General features: G+C 58.9%; 1 protein-coding gene across 3 annotated transcripts in view; it reads left to right on the plus strand.

The window, feature by feature from the left end:
• The window catches only part of PPP1R37 (protein phosphatase 1 regulatory subunit 37), a 55,234-nt gene extending 33,836 nt beyond the window's left edge, over nucleotides 1–21,398 (plus strand). Inside the window, exons 2-13 of one of the 3 annotated variants that reach the window (XM_003817535.7) lie at nucleotides 12,596–12,693; nucleotides 14,319–14,364; nucleotides 14,589–14,689; nucleotides 15,405–15,524; nucleotides 16,144–16,294; nucleotides 16,385–16,540; nucleotides 17,604–17,716; nucleotides 18,936–19,077; nucleotides 19,176–19,342; nucleotides 19,447–20,143; nucleotides 20,481–20,571; nucleotides 20,662–21,398. In XM_003817535.7, the coding sequence (XP_003817583.1) occupies nucleotides 12,596–12,693; nucleotides 14,319–14,364; nucleotides 14,589–14,689; nucleotides 15,405–15,524; nucleotides 16,144–16,294; nucleotides 16,385–16,540; nucleotides 17,604–17,716; nucleotides 18,936–19,077; nucleotides 19,176–19,342; nucleotides 19,447–20,143; nucleotides 20,481–20,563 (1,874 nt within the window). In that variant the 3' untranslated portion in view covers nucleotides 20,564–20,571; nucleotides 20,662–21,398. Of the gene's footprint in view, nucleotides 1–12,595; nucleotides 12,694–14,318; nucleotides 14,365–14,588; nucleotides 14,690–15,404; nucleotides 15,525–16,143; nucleotides 16,295–16,384; nucleotides 16,541–17,603; nucleotides 17,717–18,935; nucleotides 19,078–19,175; nucleotides 19,343–19,446 lie in introns of all 3 variants that reach the window. The other 2 variants (XM_063600390.1, XM_063600389.1) reach the window with 2 other exon arrangements.
• Nucleotides 21,399–22,872: the final 1,474 nt, after the last annotated feature.

Below are 22,872 nucleotides of genomic sequence, written 5' to 3' on the forward strand. Positions count from 1 at the left end.
CAGGCACGCCCTACCATGCTTGGCTTTCCTCTGAGCTGGCTTCATTCGCGGAAGGCTGTTCCCTCCTGATGGGTGCAGGGATGGCTGCTAGTAGCTCCAGAAATGGGATGCAGTCTTAACCACCCTAGGGCGTAGGACCGGCTGTGGCTGGCTCTGTAACCTTCCTGTCCCTGACCGATCACTGTAACAGAGGTTGTGGGACGGGGCACCTATCCACTCCTAGAACCTTTGGGGAGGACAGCGGGGAGTCAAGGTAACGTGAAGAGGCCTATCCAGGGTCCTGGGGTGAGAGAGATTGGGTGACCAAGGCTGGTCCACCCAGGGGAAGACAGGAAGAGAAGTGGGCCATTCTGGCCTCAGACCTCTTCGTCCTTTCCCAGACCCCACGCCAAGGCAGAGCTCCCTGTGGGATGAGTTTCTCACTTGACCTGAAATCTCTACTTGTGGGGCTGCTGCAAGTGCACAGGCTTCAGGAAAGGTGGACCACACCCCCTGTGCCCCAGGCTCCTTCCCAAGGGTGTGCAGCCCACCATCCAGATAGGGGTGGATGGTGCCCAAGTCGTGGGGGCTGACAAGCATGGAGAGTCCTGCAGAGAGGCCCAGCACCGGATTCCCAGGCTGCTCCTTGAGACGCTGTCCCACATGGGCCGGTCACCCACCCGCCATGAGACTCCCAACTGGGATCTTCCCTGCGGAGCCTGCGAGGTGGAACAATGGTGATGGTGCCCCCTTGTGGGGTAGGTGCATGTGGCAGGCACAGAGTGGTGGCAGCAACTGTAACATACGGTTCTGGAGGGCAGGGACAGGGGCCCTTCCTGTGTGCCCTGGGGTGCTGAGTGCCAGGCTGGGTGAGCTCACCAAGCCCTCCCTGGGAAGGTGCTGTTGATGCAGCAGAGAGGCCCAGGGCAGTCACTGCTCTGTGCTGTTGGCGACGGAGCAGGGATTGGAACCCAGGCGCCTGGCTTCGAGGCCCCCATGCTGTGGGGGAATGGGGCTCTGCCATGTTGGTGGTTATTTATTGTCGTGAACAAGAGCTCAGGCCTGGTTTCCAGGTGTGACTTTATTGCACCCTCGCCCTACCTCCCCAGCTTGAGAATTCTGGAAAATACCACAATAAGTGTTTCTTTTCTCTTTTGAGATTATGTAAATAATACTTGCCTCCATGCTCTTAAAAGAAAATGACATCTCTATTTCCATGTGTTGCGGTGTTTACTGGTTTGGGACCCCACCAGCTATCCAGTCACCCAGGCTTGAAGCCAGGTTCTTCCCAGCTTCTCTCTCCACCCTGCCCATCTCTGTGCATGTAGCAGTGACCAGGTCCTATCGATTATCTGATTATCTGCCGGAAGCCTCAAGAATGGGAGCCTTCTGAGTCAGCACAGTCACCAGGAGCACAGCCTGTGGCCAGGCTGCTCAGGGGCTGGTGATGTTGGTTTCTTTCACCTTAATGTGTGAGTTGTGTAGTAATACGGTCCTATATCACTTAATGATGACACATTCTGAGAACTCAATCTGGAATCAGAAAGCGGTGGATTCTGGCACATGGTCCTTGTGCCCTCCCCACTCACCCCTGGTCTGGTCCCCTGTTCCCCATGGTCCTATACCCTAAGCACCACCCCCGCAGACTAAGGCCAGCCCCCTGCCGTACCTGTGCCTCTCCCCAAACCCCTTTAGATGGGGAGGGAAAAGGAGGAGGGGGGAGGGGTCCTGCCCCCATGGGCTTTACCCTTCCCTGCGGTCTCTCTCCCCAACACATTTGTTAAAATCAAACCTGAATAAAACTACAAGTTTAATATGGAAAAAAACAATAATAGTCGAGGCAGACCTGGGCCTTTTAGTCTGTACTCTTGCCTCTGTGAGCCTTGACTCTGAAAAGGGGATAGTAAAAGGATGTCTCGGGGTGGCTGGGGGGCTTCTGTGGGGTCCAGGCAGCACAGGACCTAACCAGCAGGGTGCCAAGCAGGGGGATGCCTGGGCTGCAGGCATTGACTCACCTGTGTCCCGCAACCCCTCTTGGAGCTGGAGCACTAGCGGGGGCTCAGCTGCCAAAACCCAGGGACAGGTGAGGCTGTCACCATCCAAGATGGAAGAGCACTTACAGGCAATCTGGTGTGCCATTCCTGGCTGCCAACCTGCACGATCAGGTCCCCTCCCCGTGAATACTACAGGGGACCCCACTCCTGCAGAATACAATCTTCCCATGAGCCTGAATCCATCCTGTCGCTGCTCTGCCCCTCGCCCCCAGTGGCTTCGGTCTCCTGCAGAATGAGAGCGAAGTCCTCACCAGGGTCCACGGGGTCACCGTCCCACATCATCCCCAGTGCTCCCCTCCCGGTGTGCTTTGGCGCCGAGCCTGCTCCCACCGTCACACTTAAGCCTGCCCCAGTGGTTGCTGCCTGCCACGGGTTTGCACAGGGACTGCGCAGTGGGCCTCCTGAATGAAGACCCAGACCTGAGCCCGGTGGGGCCTCTGGGAACACTCCTTTCAAGGCCAGCTCACCCTGGCTCCTTTCTGTTCATTCCAAAATAACAAAATAACGCCTGCATTGCAAATCGTGGTTATTCTGAGCCTGGTTGCCATCACAGTCATATGGGGGCCTGTTAAAATCTGGGCCCCTGGGCCCTAGCTAGGACCTCCTGACTCTGGTGCTCTGTGAACCTGGCTTGCAGACGTCCCGATTTCATGTGGTGGACACTGGGGCATGGGAAGGTCATTTCCAGCCAGAGGTAGCATGGTTGTTACGGAGCAGCCCTAAATATTCCTGCTCCAGGCTTGTCTGGACTTCCTCCCTCCCCATCCCTCCTCTGAGAGTTGACACCCTCCCACTGTGTCCCCCAGCCCGCACAGTGTTGCTTCCTGGTGTTTTGACTCCCACTTGGATGACTGTGTCTGTTTCCCCCGCCCTGCTCCAGGCTGGCACGGATGGTGTGAGTCATCACCGCCCCCTGATGCCCAACCTGTCCTTGCATCTCGTGGGTACCATTGCACCTGTGTGCAAATGCCAGACAGACATCTCTCTGCCTGTCACCTGATGCCCGGCGTCAGGTTTCTCTCTGTCCCTTTGTGAGGGCCACAGCCGGCGGGAGTGGGAGGCAAGCTCTGTTTGCCCTTCATCCTCTCCCTGGGGAGCTGGCTGCCTCCTGCTGGGCGAGCGGCAGAGCCCCATCCCTGCAGCAGCAAGGCCCTGCCCGCCAGCTGCTGCACAGCATCATCTCTCCCTGGAGCTCATGCCTTTCACCATCCCACCCAGGGCTGCCCACACCCTGCCTCCGCCCCGGCCCTTCCCCCTCCTCAGGCCAGACAAGGGAGCCGAGAGTTAAGCTGTGCTCTGGTTTCAGGTCAAGACAGTCCTGCCACTTCCAGGTTCCATCCCTTGGGCAGGTGTCTTTTCTTCTCCCAGATTGCTTCCCTGATAAGATGGAGGTCTAGTTATGCCAGCATCATAGGGGTGCTGAGCTGGCCAAGTGAAATTGTGCATGGAAAGTACTTAGGAGCTGGGTGAGGCGGCTCACGCCTGTAATTCCAGCACTTTGGGAGGCTGAGGCAGGAGGATTGCTGGAGCCTGGGAGTTCAAGACCAGCCTGGGCAATATAGCAAGACCTTGACCCCTTTGTTTTTTAGAAAGTGCTTAGCACTATGCATTACACAGAGTAAGTTTCTGATACCGGGAAGTGGCTGCCACCATCACCACCACCATCATCATCTTTTTCTCCATTTGTGTCTCCTGCTGACTAAGCCACACTGTGACACTGGTGCCAGCTACTTCATGGGTGCTCTCACGTCCCTTGTTGCCTGCGACCCCACAGGTGTCCCTTTCAGGGAGGGAAAGAGGTTGCTGTGGTCATTTAACACAGCCTCGGCAGGCCAGGGATGGAACTCAGGTCTTCTTATTCCAAGCCGTTACCTCTGCAGATCCATCCCCAACACATGCCTGCTTTGTAGAAAATACACACACACCCAAACACATGTGTTTTGAACACACCTGTCCTCCTCTCTGACAGCCACTTGAATTCTGGTCCCTGCTTAATGGGCCTTCAGAGCCTTGAACTTGAGCAAATGCATCTGAGCCCTGACCTGGAGACCCACACTCACACACGTGCCCACCCCCACATACTTGTGTGCACATGGTGGATTTACTGCATGCTGGAAAAACAACAGGAATGTAAAAGCTAAGGAGCAGTTACGTATTTTTTCTTTTTTTTTTTTTAAGAGAGTCTCACTCTATTGCCCAGGCTGGAGTACAGCGACACAATCACAGCTCACTGCAGCCTCAAACTCCCAGGCTCAAGCTATCCTCCCATCTCAGCCTCCCAAGTCACTGCGACCACAGGCATGTGCTAATTTTTGTATTTTTTGTTTGTTTTGTAGAGACAGGGTCTCACTTTGTTGCTCGGCTGGTCTTGAACTCCTGGTTTCAAGTGATCCTCTCGCCTCAGCCTCCCGAGTAGCTGGGATTACAGGCACACACTACCACGCCTGGCTAATTTTTAAATTTTTGGCAGAGATGGTATCACCATGTTGCCTAGGCTGGTCTCGAACTCCTGGCCTCAAGTGATTCTCTTGCCTCAGCCTCCCAAGTAGCTGGGACTACAGGCACACACCACCATGCCCAACTGATTTTTTAGTTTTTTGTAGAGACAAGGTCTCCCCATGTTGCCCAGGCTGGTCTCGAATTCCTGGGCTCAAAGGAACTTCCTGCCTTGGCTTCCCAAAGTGCTGGGATTGCAGGCATGAGCCACTACCCCTGGACCAAGTGAGCATGTATATGTGTGTGCTAAGCACTGGTTCCAGGGAGGGACCCTACTAACTCACTCACTCGCCACACGACCCTGGGAGTTAGTTACACTCATCCCCATTTTAGGGATAAAACAGTTGAGGCACGGGTCACATTGCTTTGCTCAAGAGTTTGAGTTGGGCACTAGGATTTGACTCCAGGCAGTCTCGCCCCAGAACTCATGTTCTTTTTGTGTGTCTGTGAGAAGGAGTTTCACTCTTGTTGCCCAGGCTGGAGTGCAGTGGTGTGATCTCAGCTCACCACAACCTCCACCTCCACCTCCACCTCCCGGGTTCAAGTGATTCTCCTGCCTCAGCCTCCTGAGTAGCTGGGGTTACAGGCATGCGCCACGACACCCGGCTAATTTTTGTATTTCTAGTAGAGACGGGGTTTCACCATGTTGGCCAGGCTTGTCTCGAACTCCTGGCCTCAGATGATCTGCCCTCCTCAGCCTCCCAAAGTGCTGGGATTACAGGCGTGAGCCACCGCGCCCGGCCCAGAATTCACGTTCTTAACCATATTGCAAGACTCTATATCTCAGGTGGGACCTGTGAGATGCTGTGAAGCCCACCTAAGGTCACTGAGTGTGTGAGAGAGACAGCCAAGATCCCAGCCCCATCCCTGAGGGCCACAGCTATGCCCTAACCACTGCGTAGCCCTTCCTTTTGGAACCTGGCTCTGAGCTCCAGCCCAGGCCCTACACCAAAGCCTTTGAATGAACTACAGTCCTGCCATGGCTGTTTGGCCCTGCCTGTGGAATAGGGGTCCTGTGGCTATGCTCCCCTGGATCCTGGGGACCCACCCCTTTATGAGACTTCAGTCACTCTGCCGGGAAGCAGTGACTGACAAAGATCACCTGCTTCCTGCCGCCTTAAAGGAGACACTGGGCATCACGTGACCTTTTCCATGTCCATCGTGGGGTCATGTGGGCTGTGACATGGCAGAGTCAGATGGGTCCAAGCTGGCCCTGTGGTCAGACGTGGTGGACCCATCACCTCCCCTCGTGAGTCCGCATTGAGTGCAGATACGGAGGAACTGGGTGTGAAATGCCTCGGGTAGCATCTCTCATGTGGTTAGTGCTCAGTATGCCAGAGTCAGTTATTTTGACCCATGCCTGCTCATGAACTGTTTCACGCTGCCGTTTTCTTCTTACTTAGCCACCTCCTCACACCATTTTAAATGGACAGGTGTGTGTAGGGGCCCGTCCTGGGCCAGCCAGCTGCTCTCCCTGCAACTTTGGACAAGTTATCGCACCTCTGCCCCATGCCGCAGTTTTCTCCTCTCTTTTTTTTTCTGAAATTTTTTTGTAGAGACTGGCTTTGTTGGCAAGGCTGGTCTCAAACTCTTGGCCTAAAGCAATCCTCCTGTCTTGGCCTCACATAGTGCTGGGATTGCAGGCGTGAGCCATGTGCCCAGTCTCCTCTCTAAAGTGGAAGGATACTAATACTCCCGTGATGGAAGTGATCAGGAATTGAAACTGTGTTTATTTGCATTGGAAGTGCTGGGGATGGGCCTGGCGGGTATGAGTGCTGTCATCGCGAACTTCCTCTCTGATCTGCCTATGCTGCTCTTTCTTTTTTCTTATTAACAGATTGGTTTCTTTTTTATTTGAATACATTTGGCCTCATTTCTAAGCAATAGTGTTTGTAAAATCTTAGTTTTGGTGTGCTCATTCCTTTTTTTTTTTTTTTTTCTTGAGACAGAGTCACTCTGTCGCCCAGGCTGGAGTACAGTGGCACGATCTCGGCTCACTGCATCCTTCACTTCCCAGGTTCAAGCGGTTCTACTTGAGAGTGCCTCAGCCTCCTGAGTACGTGGAACTACAGGAACCCACCACCACGCCCGGCTAATTTTTGTATTTTTAGTAGAAGTGCATTTCTACGGCGCTTCTGTAAGCACTTGGGCGGATGTGACCGCCTCGGTCTCTGGCTCTGGTGGTGACTCCTGCAAGGCCGGACCTGGTTCCAGACCCTGTAGGTGCCCAGCTGAAGGTGTGGTCTGATTGCTGTGTGGGGAGTGAAGGTTGCCAGCCTAGAAACTGGGCCTCAAGCTCACCCAGAGGCTCTTGGAACAAAGAAGAGGCACCATCTTGGCTGGGCGCGGTGGCTCACGCCTGTAATCCCAGCACTTTGGGAGGCCGAGGTGGGCGGATCATGAGGTCAGGAGTTCGAGACCAGCCTGACCAACATGGTGAAACCCCATCTCTACTAAAAATGCAAAAATTAGCCAGGTGTGGTGGCATGTGCCTGTAATTCCAGCTACTCGGGAGGCTGAGGCAGGAGAATCACTTGAACCAGGGAGGTAGAGGTTGCAGTGGGCTGAGATCATGCCACTGAACTCCAGCCTGGGCGACAGAGTGAAACTCTGTCTCAAAAAAAAAAGAAGAGGTGCCATCCCAAGCACTTTTGTGCATGAGACCAGCTGCCATTGTGTCAGGGGTTATGGTGGTATCCACCCTGATGCCACAGCCAGCTCTGGGCCAGCCTCCTCGCCCCAGCAGTGTCCACCCCCAGCTTGATCCTGGACCCTGGCGATGCTGTGACATGAGCTGCTGCTGAGCGTTTGCAGTGCTAGGCCCGGGCTGGACTTCCTCCACAAACGATTTAGTTCCATTAGTTCACCCGCCCTGTAAAACAGCTACGCTTCTCTTCCCCGTTTAAAGCTTGAGGAAGCTGAAATGTGGAGAGTTGAGAGTGGCTGCAGAGCTCCTGAGCCAGGGGCTAGGACTTGAACCCTGGCTTCAGCTGCCACAGAGGACAGCTTAGGGTGGGCCTGGCCTGGCTCCCTGCTTCATAGAGTCGATGCGCTCGTTCCTGGATGAAGCGCCTGGCACAAAGTCCATGGGCGGCGCTGCTCTGTGTGTCTTGTGAATTCTTCTTATGCTTCTGATAGTTCCTCCAATTTTGCATTTCCTTTTTTTTTTTTTTTGAGATGGAGTTTGGCTCTTGTCACCCAGGCTGGAGTGCAATGGCGCGATCTTGGCTCACTGTAACTTCTGCTTCCCAGGTTCAAGTGATTCTCCTGCCTCAGCCTCCCAAGTAACTGAGACTACAGGAGCGTGCCACCACACCCAGCTAATTTTTGTATTTTTAGTAGAGGCTGAGTTTCACCATGTTGCCCCAGCTGGTCTTGAAATCCTGACCTCAAGTGATCCGTCCACCTCAGCCTTCCAAAGTGCTGGGATTACAGGCATGAGCCACCATGCCTGGCCTGGAATGATGATTTTTTTTTTTAATTTAATTTTATTTTTATTGATCATTCTTGGGTGTATCTCACAGAGGGGGATTTGGCAGGGTCATAGGACACTAGTGGAGGGAAGGTCAGCAGACAAACAAGTGAACAAAGGTCTCTGGTTTTCCTAGGCAGAGTGTTTGTGTCCCTGGGTACTTGAGATTAGGGAGTGGTGATGACTCTTAATGAGCATGCTGCCTTCAAGCATCTGTTTAACAAAGCACATCTTGCACCGCCCTTAATCCATTTAACCCTGAGTGGACACAGCACATGTTTCAGAGAGCACAGGGTTGGGGGTAAGGTCATAGATCAACAGGATCCCAAGGCAGAAGAATTTTTCTTAGTACAGAACAAAATGAAAAGTCTCCCATGTCTACTTATTTCTACACAGACACGGCAACCATCCGATTTCTCAATCTTTTCCCCACCTTGCCCCCCTTTCTACTCCAGAAAACCGCCATCGTCATCATGGCCCATTCTCAATGAGCTGTTGGGTACACCTCCCAGACGGGGTGGTGGCCGGGCAGAGGGGCTCCTCACTTCCCAGTAGGGGCGGCAGGGCAGAGGCGCCCCTCAGCTCCCGGACCGGGTGGCTGGCCAGGCAGGGGGCTGACCCCCCCATCTCCCTCCCGGACGGGGCGGCTGGCCGGGCGTGGGGCTGACGCCCCCACCTCCCTCCCGGACGGGGCGGCTGGCCAGGCGTGGGGCTGACCCCCCCACCTCCCTCCCGGACGGGGCGGCTGGCCGGGAGGGGGCGCTGACCCCCCCCACCTCCCTCCCGGACGGAGCGGCTGGCCGGGCGGGGGGCTGAGCCCCCCACCTCCCTCCCGGACGGAGCAGCTGGCCGGGCGGGGGGCTGAGCCCCCCACCTCCCTCCCGGACGGAGCGGCTGGCCGGGCGGGGGGCTGACCCCCCCAACCTCCCTCCCGGACGGGACGGCTGGCTGGGCGGGGGGCTGACCCCCCCAACCTCCCTCCCGGACGGGACGGCTGGCCGGGTGGGGGGCTGACTCCCCCACCTCCCTCCCGGACGGGGCGGCTGGCTGGGCAGAGGGGCTCCTGGCTGGGCAGAGGGGCTCCTCACTTCCCAGTAGGGGCGGCCGGGCAGAGGTGCCCCTCACCTCCCGGACGGGGCGGCTGGCCGGGCGGGGGGCTGAGCCCCCCACCTCCCTCCCGGACGGGGCGGCGTGCCGGGCGGGGGGCTGACCCCCACCTCCCTCCCGGACGGGGTGGCTGCCGGGCGGAGACGCTCCTCACTTCCCAGACTGGGTGGCAGCCAGGCGGAGGGGCTCCTCACTTCTCAGACGGGGCGGTTGCCAGGCGGAGGGTCTCCTCACTTCTCAGATGGGGTGGCCGGGCAGAGACGCTCCTCACCTCCCAGACGGGGTCGCGGCCGGGCCGAGGCGCTCCTCACATCCCAGACGGGGCGGCGGGGCAGAGGCGCTCCCCACATCTCAGACGATGGGCTGCCGGGCAGAGACGCTCCTCACTTCCTAGATGGGATGGCGGCCGGGACAAGGCGCTCCTCACTTCCCAGGTGGGATGGCGGCCGGGCAGAGACGCTCCTCACTTTCCAGACTGGGCAGCCAGGCAGAGGGGCTCCTCACATCCCAGACGATGGGCAGCCAGGCAGAGACGCTCCTCACTTCCCAGACAGGGTGGCGGCCGAGCAGAGGCTGCAATCTTGGCACTTTGGGGGGCCAAGGCAGGCGGCTGGGAGGTGGAGGCCGTAGCGAGCCGAGATCACGCCACTGCACTGCAGCCTGGGCACCATTGAGCACTGAGTGAATGAGACTCCGTCTGCAATCCCGGCACCTTGGGAGGCCGAGGCTGGCGGATCACTCGCAGCTAGGAGCTGGAGACCAGTCCGGCCAACACAGCGAAACCCCGTCCCCATCAAAAAAACACGAAAACCAGTCAGGTGTGGCGGCACGCGCCTGCAATCGCAGGCACTCGGCAGGCTGAGGCAGGAGAATCAGGCAGGGAGGCTGCAGCGGGCCGAGATGGCAGCAGTACAGTCCACCTTTGGCCCGGCATGAGAGGGAGACCATGGAAAGGAGAGGGAGAGGGAGACGGGAGAGGGAGAGGGAGAGGGAGACGGGAGAGGGAGAGGGAGACGGGAGACGGGAGAGGGAGACGGGAGAGGGAGACGGGAGAGGGAGAGGGAGACCGGAATGATGATTTTTAAGGCGAAACATTAAATAGGATTGCAAAGGATGCCAGTTGGAATATCATTAGCTAAATGCTATTCCTCACTGAATTGACGTGTGAAGCGATAGGATGTAGCAGCAGCTGTAATAAGGCCTTCAGTCTCAGAGTAGTGATGGGCATTCAGAATCTGCAGTAACTTGATGCAATGGGAAAATATCTGTCGTTTCTTTTCATGTCAGTCTCAAGGTCTGCTAAACACTGTTTCTTTTCTCTCTCTCTTTTGGCCTCTGTTAATAAGAAGGAAATGCTAAATTTCAGTTCCATTCATGAAAATAAAGAGATAAGTGTCTCCCCTCAAGTTCGTGGGCCCTTTGGGGGTCAAATGGTTAAGACCGGGGCATGCATGGGCTTGTCCATGGCTTGGGGTAGCTGCTGCAGTCCTGGGGGGTGCCTTCCCAGGCAAGGCAAGCTCCAGTCCCCACTAGAGCTCCAGGGTCACCAAGCACATGGGCCTTTGTCAGACAGCTCCCTTTCTGTCTGCAAGAGGGGCACCTGCCATCAGCTGATCCCCTGCAGCTCCTCCCAGGCCTCCACCCCCAAGGAGCAGGAAGTGCCCAGGCAGGGACCAGGCCTGACCTCTGGGGAGGCTGGCGGCTGGCCTCTGTCGGCTTCTTTCCTCCAGCACCGCAGTTCAGCAACCCACCGCCACCCAGCACAGTGGCCAGAGAGGAGTCCCAGGGTCTGATGTTAGACTCTGCTCTGGACCAGCCACCTAGTCCCAGGGAGACACCATACTTTACCTGGACCTCAGTTTCTTCCCCTAGAAAATGGGGCAGTGCTTGATGAGGCCAGGGGTCCAGAGCCCCTGGCCTAGCAGGGTGGCAGGAGGAGGAGTCCACACGGAGATATTACTGGACTGGGAGCTCTCTCGGGGACTCCCACTGCGTCCAGCAGCAGCGGAATGGCTTCTTGGGGCCCCCCCCCAAGAAGCTGCCAGCAAGCCCTCTTCCTGGCCCCCTTCCCTGCCCATTGTGGCATCTCCATGCCCAATATCTGCTGGCCTGAAGATCTAACGGCCAGGCCTGACCTCTCCCTCTTCTGCTCCTAGCCTTTCCTTCCTTCTCCGCTGGTCACCCTGAGGTAAAATCCAAGCTCTAATAGCCAAAAACTGGAAACAGTACAAATTCCTGTCAGCTGGTGAATGGGCAAACACAACGCAGCACATCCTATAATTACTCTTCAGCGGTATAAAGGGACTGAAACTCACGCTCATTATGCTCAGTAAGAGAAGCCAACTGCAGAAGGCCACACAGTTTCAATTCCATTTTAATGAAATGTCCAGAAAAGGCAAATCTGTGTAGATAGAAAGCCCAGCCCTCCCTTCCGCGTGGTGGCGGCTGTGGCCCTCCAGGGACCGGGGCTGCAGCTGTTGGGTTTGGGCTACGTCCCTTCATTCATGCTGGGAGCCACTGCCTGTTAGCCTGGGAACACCCGGGACCAGGTCTGTCTCTTCCAACTGCTTCTGCGTCCTGCGTCAAGGGGCCGGGCCCTGAATAGCGTACGGCGATGTTTAGCTGTTGAGAGTGTTTTGGGAGTGGGGATCCTGAGAGGCACGTGGCATTGTAGTTGAGAGCTGAGTTCAAAGCCCGGCTTGCATATATACCAGCTGTGTGATCTTGGGCAAGGTTGTTTCTCTGAGCTTGGTTTCCTCATAGGGTTGAAGTGAGGATTCATTCTTTCACCCAAAAATACAAAAAACAAACAAACAAAAAACAAACCAAGGACCAAGTACAGTGGCTCATACCTGTAATCCCAGCACTTTGGGAGGCTGAGGCAGAAGGATTGCTGAAGCCCAGGAGTTCGAGACCAGCCTGGGCAACATAGTGACACCCCATCTCCACCAGAAATAAAAATGACCTGGGCATGACAGTGCAAGCGTTTGGTCTCTGCTGCTCGGGAGGATGCTTGAGCCTGGGAGGTCAAGGCTGCAGTGAGCCGTGTTCTCACCACTTTACTCCAGCCTGAGCGACAGAGTGAGACCCTGTCTCAAAAACAAACAAAACACCGAGACAGTGTTGGAGACATGGTGGTGACCAAGACAGCCCCAGTCCTGTCCTCCTGGGCTCCCGGGCTAGTAGGGGAGGTGGCTGATGTGTAGAAAGATTGTGTGCTGTTCATTGTGTATTTGTGTGAAGGTGCTTGGAGCGGAGGTGAGGCGTGGAGGGCAGTGCTGACTTGGGGTGGGGGTGCCCAAGGGCACCTTACCTCGGGCAGTGACCAGCGGGGGGCCTGAAAGGGAGGACAGAGCTCAGGCAGCCTGTTGTTGGGGGAGGGCTGAAGAGGGCAGTATGGGCAGAGGCCTTAGGGCGGGAGTGGGTGGAGCCCCATGAAGGACTTGGGGTGTGGACAGTCACAGGCCTGGGTCCCCTGTGCCTGCAGCCCAGAATGTGACCGTGGACGAGGTCATCGGCGCCTACAAGCAGGCCTGCCAGAAGCTGAACTGCAGGCAGATCCCCAAGCTCCTCAGGCAGCTGCAGGTATGGGCGGGACAGGGTGGGTGCGTCCGGTGTGGGTGTCAAGGGGGGCCCTAGGGTGGAACCACCCCAGCAGGAGAGGGCCTCCCACTCCCCAGCCCCAGGTGTTCGTGAATACATCTTTGAAAGCCTGCTGCTCAGCTAGAGAATGAATCAGTTTCTTCATAAATTTGAAGAGCACAGAATTCTATAAAGTAAGACATTCAGGTCTTACTGTCAGCCCCAAAAGAAACGCTGTTCCCTGGGGAAGAGGCATATCTATGATTCTTGTGAGTCTGAATTACAAAATTTATGTATTCTTTTTTTTTTTTTTTTTTTTTTTTGCGATGGAGTCTCGCTTTTGTCTCCCAGGCTGGAGTACAGTGGCGCCATTTCAGCTCACTGCAACCTCTGCCTCCTGGGTTCAAGTGATTCTCCTGCCTCAGCCTCCCGAGTAGCTGGGATTACATGTGCACGCCACCATGCCCAGCTAATTTTTTTTGTATTTTTAGTAGAGACGGGGTTTCGCCATGTTGGCCAGACTGGTCTCAAACTCCTGACCTCAGGTGATCTGCCCACCTCAGCCTCCTAAAATGCTGAGATTACAGGCATGAGCCACCATGCCCAGCATATTCATAAAAGTCAGAATTACAGGAATAACACATATCCTCAGATTTAAAAAAATAAAAATACTACAGATCTGAAAAGCCAAATCCACCTCTTATCTCCTGCCCCAAGGCCCCCTCCTCGGGAACCCCCGTTGCTGGCCACTCGGCATTTCCTGGCCTTTTCTGTGCGTTGGCAAGGTGGCTATTGAGGGGTACCTGCTGGTTTTCCATTTGGTCGCTCTCCCACCCTGCCGGTCCCCCAGCCCCCTCCCTCGGCACCTCTCCTGTGGGCCCTGGCCTGGCGCCTAGTCAGTGAAGCACCGCTCGTTCCGAGGGTTCCAGGGTTGCCCGTCCTCGGGCTGTTGTACCCTCAGCTGTGCTGGTAGCAACCACGCTCCTTGTCCATCAGTGTTCACTGGGGTTAGGGTAGGTTCTCTGGAACATTCCAGAAGAGGGGCTTGCCAGGTCCCAGGAAGGGTGGCTGCTCAGTGTGGTGGCTGAGAGGGTGGGTCCTTGGACCCCATCGGCCTGGTTCAGACCAGCCCTGCAGCACCCACCCTGCAGGTGATGTGTGTAAGCTCAGAGCGCGGGTGCTGGCATCTGCGGGGCGGTGGGCTCTGACTGGGTGCTGGGCTCCAGGCCCTGCCTTCACCAAGAAGCCTCCTGTGCCCAGCCTTGCCATCTTCCCAGGCTCATTTCCTGCCTCACAGCCTTTGCACAGACTCCCTCCTCTGCTGGTACATACCCAGAGATGCTGGGCCCACTCCCTCACTCCGTCCTGCTGGGGCAAGGGGCTTCACCCAGGCCTGCCTGGCTGCAGTGCTGGCTGGTCCTCAGTTGTGTGGGTGCAGAGTTCTCTCGCTGTCTAAGGCCCTGTACCCCAGGTTCCAGCTGGTGGGCGGCCTCTGAGCCTCTGTTCAGTGCCTTCGCCCAAACCCCACCCCAGAACCCTGCCTGACCTCAGGCATAGCAGCTATTGGGGGCCTCGGCTGCCCCCCTGTTCAAGTGTCTTCCTGCCTTAACCCCACTCTACTTTCTCAGGAATTCACAGACCTCGGGCACCGCCTCGACTGTCTGGACCTGAAAGGTGTGTGTCTGGCTAGGGGTTGAGAGCCCTTGGGTCATGGGCAGGTCAGGGGCTCCCTAGAGCTGGGTCTGAGAACCTGCCTGGGGTTAGCGGCTTCTGGAGCTGAGCTCAGCCAGGGCAGGGGCTGGGCCTGGTGGGGGGTGGGAGGTTGGGGGCAGAGGGCCCTTCCAGCCATGCAAAGGTGCACTGTCTTAGACATGTGCACGGCTGCTGTCTCCCCCCAGGTGAGAAGCTTGACTACAAGACCTGTGAGGCCCTGGAAGAGGTCTTCAAGAGGCTGCAGTTCAAGGTCGTGGACCTGGAGCAGACAAACCTGGATGAAGATGTGAGCGGCCCTGCCACCGCCCACTCGGCTCCCTGAGCTCCCGGGCCCCTTTGAGGTTTGGGTGGGGAGAGGACACTGCAGGAGGAGGGGGTCCCCTAGACAAAGGCTGAGGGGTGGTGCAAGGGCGGGGCCTCTTGCAGGGCAAGAAGGAGACATCCAATATGACCAGAGTGGATGTGGAGGGCGCATTGGGGCACCTATGGCCCACCCTCATAAGCAAGGAGAGCCTTAGGGAGCTGGGCTGAGGGGCAGGCGTGTGGCCCCCAGGAGCCCTTTCAGGAACCACGCTGGAGGGTCCAGCTCCTACGGGGTGGGCTTGGGAAGCATTCTGAGAGCAGCCTCCCATCAAGGCCCAAGGGCCCTCACCTCCTCAGCCTTGGGAGTCCCCAGGCACCCCAGGTGTCGGGATCCAGGGGCAGGGGACCTGGAGAACTGAGGCCCAGGCTCAGGAACACCAAGGCCTGTCCTGGTCACTCAGCACGTCAGTCAAGGACTTTGGAGGGCAAGTGACAGAAAACAAAACTGACTACAGCAGAGAAGGAAAGGGTTTGTCCCCGTGGCTCACGGGGCCCTGTCCGTGCTTGTCCTCCTCTCCTGTGTGGCTCTCTCCAGACCCTGGACCCATCGTCTCTCGGTGGGGCCCGGTGTCAGGGCCCACGCCTCTCCTCCAGGGCAGCCCAGAGCTGAGGCTGAGCCCCCGAATCTCTATGCGCAGGGTGCCTCGGCCCTCTTCGACATGATCGAGTACTACGAGTCGGCCACCCACCTCAACATCTCCTTCAACAAGCACATCGGCACCCGGGGCTGGCAGGCGGCCGCCCACATGATGCGCAAGGTGGGCGCCTCTCGGCTTCCAGGAAGAGGCAGCTCAGGCTCCCAGCACGGGGAGGCACTTTCTAAGGGCATGGCCCGTAGGCTCTGACTGCATGAGCTCTTGAGTGTGGGCTGTTGTGGGGATGCTGGGCCTGGCCCTCAGGCCAGGAGAACAGGGCCGAGAGGTGTCCTGGCCCCCAGGCCCCCTGGCCCCTTCTCTCCTTGCGAGGCATTTCATGACCTCCAACTTCTCCCTTTCGTAATGTCATCCTTCTGTAATGTCATCCCCTTGGAGGTGGCCATGGTCGCCATCCCCACGTCACTCCTGTGTGAAGGCTGGGTGGAGGGACGGGACGGGGCTATCTGGTAACCTCCCAGCCACACAGGAGTTGGAGATCCTGGCTGCCACCAGCCCTGCCTCGCTCACCCACAGGACCCCAGGCTGAGCCTTCCCTCCCCAGCCACAGTTACCCCCATTGTAAAACAAGGTGACATAGCCAGACGACAGCTGTGGCTTCGTTGCTCATTGAGACATGGGGGCACAGGTCCTGGGGCCAGGGAGTGCTGGGGCGGTCCTGGGGCCAGGGAGTGCTGGGGCAGGCCTGAGCCAGTGCCTCACCCCTGTCCTCTTGCCCCTGCAGACGAGCTGCCTGCAGTACCTGGACGCCCGCAACACGCCCCTGCTGGACCACTCGGCGCCCTTCGTGGCCCGTGCCCTGCGCATCCGCAGCAGCCTGGCAGTGCTGCACTTGGAGAATGCCAGCCTGTCGGGGCGGCCCCTCATGCTGCTCGGTGAGCCCCAAGCCCGGGAGGGTGAGCAGGATGTGCAGCCTGTGGGGGGGCAGGGGCCTGCCCAGTCACCGTGCCCCCCCCCGTCCCCAGCCACAGCCCTGAAGATGAACATGAACCTGCGGGAGCTGTACCTGGCGGACAACAAGCTCAACGGCCTGCAGGACTCGGCCCAGCTGGGTAACCTGCTCAAGTTCAACTGCTCCCTGCAGATCCTGGACCTCCGGAACAACCATGTGCTGGACTCGGGTGGGTGCAGTGGCCCACCCCACCCACACCCGTCACCCAGCACCCACTCTGCCTGGCCCTGCGCTAGGTGGTGCTGGGGACACAGACATGGCCAAGACCACCCCAACGCTGTCCTGCTGGGGCTCCCAGGAGGAAGACAGACCCGCCCTAGACAGTGACAACCTAGAGTGGGCAGGACTGGGCTGATGGAGCCCAGAGGCGGGGTCCGATCAGTCTGGGGGCCAGGGAGGGCTTCCAGGAGGAGGAGACAGCTCAGCTGACAGCCGCAGGATGAGGCGAAGTGAATAATTACAATCTGAAAAGAAAGCAGTGTTGCTGCCATAACAGGGTCAGCTAGAGGCTGCTTTCAGATGGGAGAGGAGGGAAGACCACCGTGGGGCGGGGCCTCTGGGCTTCCATCCGGAGGCTGGGAGCAGAACCAGCCTTGTGAGAAGCCTGGGAAAGGGTCCAGACCGCGGGAGCAGTGAGTGCAGTGGGAGGAGCTCTGGTGTTTGATGCTGGGGGGTTGAGCAGAGAATGGGGAGCCGTCAAAGGAGGCGTTCCTGTTGCATCCTGGAGGGGTGGGGTGGGTCACTGTGTCCCCAGGTGGCAGGCCCAGACCCCACTCTACTGAGCACCTGCCAAGGGCCATGGCTGTCGGCCCCTGGGCTCAGCTTGGAGGGAGACACAGGGCTCTGCCCTTGGGAGTTTGTACTCCAGTCTAGAGAGACAAAGATAAGATGAGTGAAATCTCCAGCCTGTCAGATGGTGGGATCTGCATTGGAGGGAGACAGTGGTGACTGTGGGTGGGAGTGAGCTGGCTGTGAGGTGAGGTGGGCCAGAGGTGGTCACATTTGAGCAAAGATCAGAAGCATCTGGGGTAGGCTGTCATCCAGGCACCCAGGCCCAGGGGTCACAGATGTGTGCCCAGGGGTGCCAGGCCGAGGCAGGGCTGCAGGGCAAGGCCTGGGCCTGCGGGGCCTCCATGGAGGTCCTAAGCAGAGGGGGTTGCTCCTACCCTGCAGTCCCCTCCCCAGGAAGCACCCGGACCCCAGACGGGGCTCTGACTGCCGGCCTCCTCCAGGTCTGGCCTACATCTGCGAGGGCCTCAAGGAGCAGAGGAAGGGGCTGGTGACCCTGGTGCTGTGGAACAACCAGCTCACGCACACAGGCATGGCCTTCCTGGGCATGACACTGGTGAGTCAGGCTGGCAGGGAAGGGAGGCACCTCGGTCCCCGCTGCCACCTCCCACTCCAGCTCTCAGCACAGTTGCCTCTAGCTGACGGCTCCTGTCCTGCCCATCCTGCAGGTTCAAGACGATTTAAAGTCAGCCCCACCTGCTTCCTCATTCAGCTTCTGTGCCTGTTTTCCCTGAGGAGGAGCCCTTCTTTCATTATCTCCTTTTTTTTTTTGAGACCGAGTCTCATCCTGTCACCTAGGCTGGAGTGCAGTGGCGCCATCTAGGCTCACTGCAGCCACTCCAGCCCCCGCCTCCTGGGTTCAAGCCATTCTTCTGCCTCAGCCTCCCAAGTAGCTGGGACTACAGGTGCCCGCCACCCCGCCTAGCCAATTTTTTTATTTTTTGTTTTTATTTTTTTTGAGACGGAGTCTCAGTCGCCCAGGGTGGAGTGCAGTGGCTCGATCTCCGCTCACTGCAAGCCCCACCTCCTGGGTTCACACCATTCTCCTGCCTCAGCCTCCCGAGTAGTTGGAACTACAGGCACCCACCACCACACCCAGCTAATTTTTTTGTATTTTTTTAGTAGAGAGGGGGTTTCACCATGTTAGCCAGGATGGTCGCAATCTGACCTTGTGATCCACCCTCCTCGGCCTCCCAAAGTGCTGGGATTACACGCGTGAGCCACCGCGCCCGGCCTAATTTTTGTATTTTTAGTACAGACGGGGTTTCACCATGTTGGCCAGGCCGGTCTTGAACTCCTGACCTCAAGTGATCCCCCCACCTCGGCCTCCGAAAGTATTGGGATTATGAGTGAGTCACCGTGCCTGGTTTTCAGTTTTTACGTGGTGCTTAAAGCAAGCCACTCAGGTACAGAGACTCTCAGGGCGAGCACTCGTGTGCTCAAACCCCGGGATAAGAGTCGCCCTCCTTGGGGGCTTCAGGGCGCTCAAGGTCCAGGCCCTGGCCAGGGGCTCAGGCTGTGGGGGGTAGGGACTGACTGGGTGCCTGGGGAGCTGGGAGTGGACGGGGGACCTGGCATTTGGGGAGACTTCAGGCACAGGAGGGACTTCAGGCCAGGCCTGAGGCAGGGCAGGATGGCGCCGGTGTTCACGCAGGCGCGCGAAGGAAAAGGAGCGCCCGGGCCTGGCTCTCTTCCCGGCTTCTTTCTTGACTTGGCCTCCTGGGTCTCCTCCGCCATCACGGCCTCCTCCTCACCCTCACACCCCCTCCCTCCAGCCGCACACTCAGAGCCTGGAGACGCTGAACCTGGGCCACAACCCCATCGGGAACGAGGGTGTGCGGCACCTCAAGAACGGGCTCATCAGCAACCGCAGCGTGCTGCGCCTCGGGCTGGCCTCCACCAAGCTCACGTGCGAGGGTAGGGTACGGGGCCGGGCCAGGGTGCGGGCTGGTGGGCTCAGCCGGGCGGCCAGCCGGGTGTGGGGCCCGTGGCCAGCCCCTGCGGTGCCCCCCCAGGCGCGGTGGCGGTGGCGGAGTTCATCGCTGAGAGCCCCCGCCTCCTGAGACTGGACCTTCGGGAGAACGAGATCAAGACAGGCGGGCTCATGGCACTGTCGTTGGCCCTCAAGGTGAACCACTCACTGCTGCGCCTGGACCTTGACCGTGAGCCCAAGAAGGAGGCGGTGAGCAGGGGACGGTCCTGCAGCCCTGGGGCGGGCGGGAGGGCGGGCGGAAGGCCGGGTGGTGGGGCCGGCCTGAGAGCCCTAGCCAGGCCCTCCCGCCACAGGTGAAGAGCTTCATCGAGACGCAGAAGGCGCTGCTGGCCGAGATCCAGAACGGCTGCAAGCGCAACTTGGTGCTGGCGCGGGAGAGGGAGGAGAAGGAGCAGCCGCCACAGCTGTCGGCCTCCATGCCTGAGACCACCGCCACCGAGCCCCAGCCCGACGACGAGCCCGCCGCTGGGGTGCAGAACGGGGCCCCCAGCCCCGCACCCAGCCCGGACTCAGACTCAGACTCGGACTCGGATGGGGAGGAAGAGGAGGAAGAGGAAGGGGAGAGGGACGAGACCCCCTGTCCTGCCCTGGTGCCCCCCACGGACTCCCTGGGCCCTGGGGACAGGAGTCCCCCAGGCAGCCCCTCCACACCCACTGAGCAGCGGATTTCCGTGTCCAGCCCAGGCCGGGGCCACAAGGTGTTTGTGGTGACCCGGGTGGAGAGCCCACCCGAGAGGGCAGAGCCCCCTGCGTCCCCCACCCCTCCCTCTCCCCCACCCCCTCCCTCCCCACCCGCCTCACCTTCCCTACCACCAGCTGGGGCCATTGACACCCGGGACACAGGGTCCTCTGAGCCTCAGCCACCACCGGAGCCGCCTCGGTCAGGGCCACCACTGCCCAACGGCCTGAAGCCTGAGTTCGCCCTGGCACTGCCCCCTGAGCCGCCCCCGGGGCCTGAGGTCAAGGGGGGCAGCTGCGGCCTGGAGCACGGTGAGAGGGGCCCTAGGGCAGGTGATGAGGGGCCCTGGGTGCTGTATGTGACCCCAGGCAAGCCCCTGCCTGCTGTGGGCCTCAGTTTCCCCCTCTTTAAAATGGTTCTCGCAGGGGCCAGCAAAGTGGGGCTTAGTTCTCATCTCCACCCTGCTTCCCTTGGGTCCTGGGAGCTCTTCCTGGGGTGGGGCATGTAAGGTGTGCTGCCTTGAGCCTGACCATCTCAGCGGTCTCTGGGCACTCTGCAGGCCCTGAGGGTCTGGCTGGGGCCGGGCTGGGGACAGGTTGTATTTGCCCCACCCGCCTGACGGGGTTGCTGGCCCGTCCTCCCACACAGAACTGAGCTGCTCCAAGAACGAGAAGGAGCTCGAGGAGCTGCTTCTGGAAGCCAGTCAGGAATCCGGGCAGGAGACACTGTGACACTTTAGGTGAGGCCAGGCCCGGGGCCCACAGCACTCGGGAGGAGCTGAGAGAGCCTCTGGCTCTGACAGTCTCTCCCCCAATCTCTCCTCCCCAAGTTCCCTTTTTCCGGTCGGTCTGCGATGAGCTGAGGCCAGAGCCATGAGAATCTGCTCACCTTCCCCCCAGCCTTCCTGAGGCCCAGGATGCCAGGGGTGGGGGCCATTCTGGGGCCCCCCTCCCCCCACAGCAACACTACAAGGGGTGCAGGAGCTACAGGGAGTGGCCCTCCGCGCGTGACTCAAGCACTTCTATTTATGAGCCCACCACTGGAAGACTCTGGGGGTGAATGGGAGGAGGGGGAGCAGGAGGAGGAGGAGGTCTCCAAGGACATCAGGCGCCTGTTCTGGAGGGGCCAGGCTTGCCCTGCGGAGGGCAGGCGTCCTGGGTGGTGGTGGGATGGTCCCCTGTGGCCCCAGGCACAGGGCCAGGCAGGCAGCCTGGTGCCGGAGGGGCGGTGCGTGCTGGTGGTGGTTGAGATGCGCAGAACAGCCCCAGACAGCGCAGGCCGGGCAGGGTGGGGGGATGGGAGCAGAGGATCAGAGCTTTCTTTTTCTCAAGTGCAATAAATCTATCAGGGAGCTGGGGCGGGAGCAGCCGGCACTCCGGGACCCTGCTGTCCAGGCCACTGGAGGCTGCGCCCTGAGAGGCACTACAGCCCTTTGGGGGCGAGTGGCACGGGTGTGGGTGAGGGTGGGCAGAGGGCTGGGGCTACTCCTGTCGGTGCAACTCTGTTCACACCTTTTCTAATAAACTGGGGCTGGGTTCACTTTGCCCAGCGTCTGCTTCGTGCGGATCCTGGAGGTGGTTGCTGGGGGTGGGCTGGGTGGAGGCCATCACAGCTCCTGGTTACAGAGCATCTGCCAGGGCACTGGTCAGGCATTACTGCGTCTTCCCCCACAGTCCCGTCTATTCTGCGTCCATGCTCTGGTGTCTCGTACGGCCACCTCCCAGCCAGGCCAGTTTACACCCATCCTTTCTGCAGGGAGAGACAGGCCCCAGATACCTCCTGGCTTCAGGTCTAGGGTCTCAGGATGCTGGATATGCAGTGGCTCTGCCCAGTTGCCCATCGCTCAACAGGAACAGATCCCAGCCTGTCCCTGGCAGCCCCGGGTGTTGTGCAGGTGGGAGTATGCCCCGGGCCCAGCCAGCACTGCAGGAGCCTGGTGGGCGGCTTGTTCCCCTTTGCCAGCAGGGGCCTGGGGGGCCATGGGGGGGCTGTTGCGGATTTCTGAGAGGTCTGTTTTTCCCTTTAGGAAAGGGGGGAGCAGGCCGGGCGTTGTGGCCCACACCTGTAATCCCAGCACTTTGGGAGGCTGAGGTGGGAGGATTGCTTGAACCCAGGAATTTGACACCAGCCTGGGCAATATGGTGAAACCCCATCTCCATAGAAAATACAAAAATTAGCTGGGTGTGGTGGCGTGTGCCTGTAGTCCCAGCTACTCAGGAAGCTGAGTTGGGAGGATCGCTTGAACCCAGGAGGTTGAGGCTGCAGTGAGGTGTGATTGCAGCACTGCACTTCAGCCTGGGCAACAGAGTGAGATCCTGTCTCAAAAAAAAAAAAAATTACTAAACGAGCATTTCTGGGCCACCCATCCCCTTGTTTCCCGTGTGGGAGGCTGACATGGATGGAGGCGTTGTGGTGACATCACAAGAACCACAGTCGCAGGCTGGAGCCCTGGTGTCATTCAGCTCCTGCACACACCAGGGAGTCCCCTGCCCCCAGCCACCCTGGCCTCTGGGAGGAACACCTTAGGAACCCACTGCTGGTTTGCTGTTTGGTCCCTTGCAGCTGTAAGTGTCCTAACTGCTCCCCAGGTCAGCCACGGCTAGGACTCTTATTTGGGCGAGGGACTTAGGGAAGCTACACAGAACAGCCGCCAGCAGCCCGCAGCACTCTTCCCATCCCTGCACAGCCAGCTTGTCCCCAGCTCTGCTAATGTGCGATGTGGCCATGGGTGAAGGGAAGAAGGGGCCCCCTCCTGGCCACTGTGGATCCAGCCCGTCTTGGTGAGGGGCCGGGGCATGTGAGGTGTTTGCATCAAGGTACCGAGAGACCTCTGTCCTTCGCCTGGTTTGGGTCAGCACAGTGCCCCAAAGATCTTCAGAGGCCCTTGGTCGATATTAGCCATTGCTCATGGTCTCAGCCTCTGTGGAGGCAGCTGTGTTGGGGTCTCACCCAGCCCACTGGCCGTCTGCCTCCCCACCCCATGTGGGGTATGCTAGGGGAGGGACAGGGATCCTCTTCCCAGCCTGTCCCTTGATTTGCT

The sequence above is a fragment of the Pan paniscus genome, chromosome 20 (genome assembly GCF_029289425.2).
Source record: "Pan paniscus chromosome 20, NHGRI_mPanPan1-v2.0_pri, whole genome shotgun sequence".
Taxonomy (NCBI): Eukaryota; Metazoa; Chordata; class Mammalia; order Primates; family Hominidae; genus Pan; species Pan paniscus.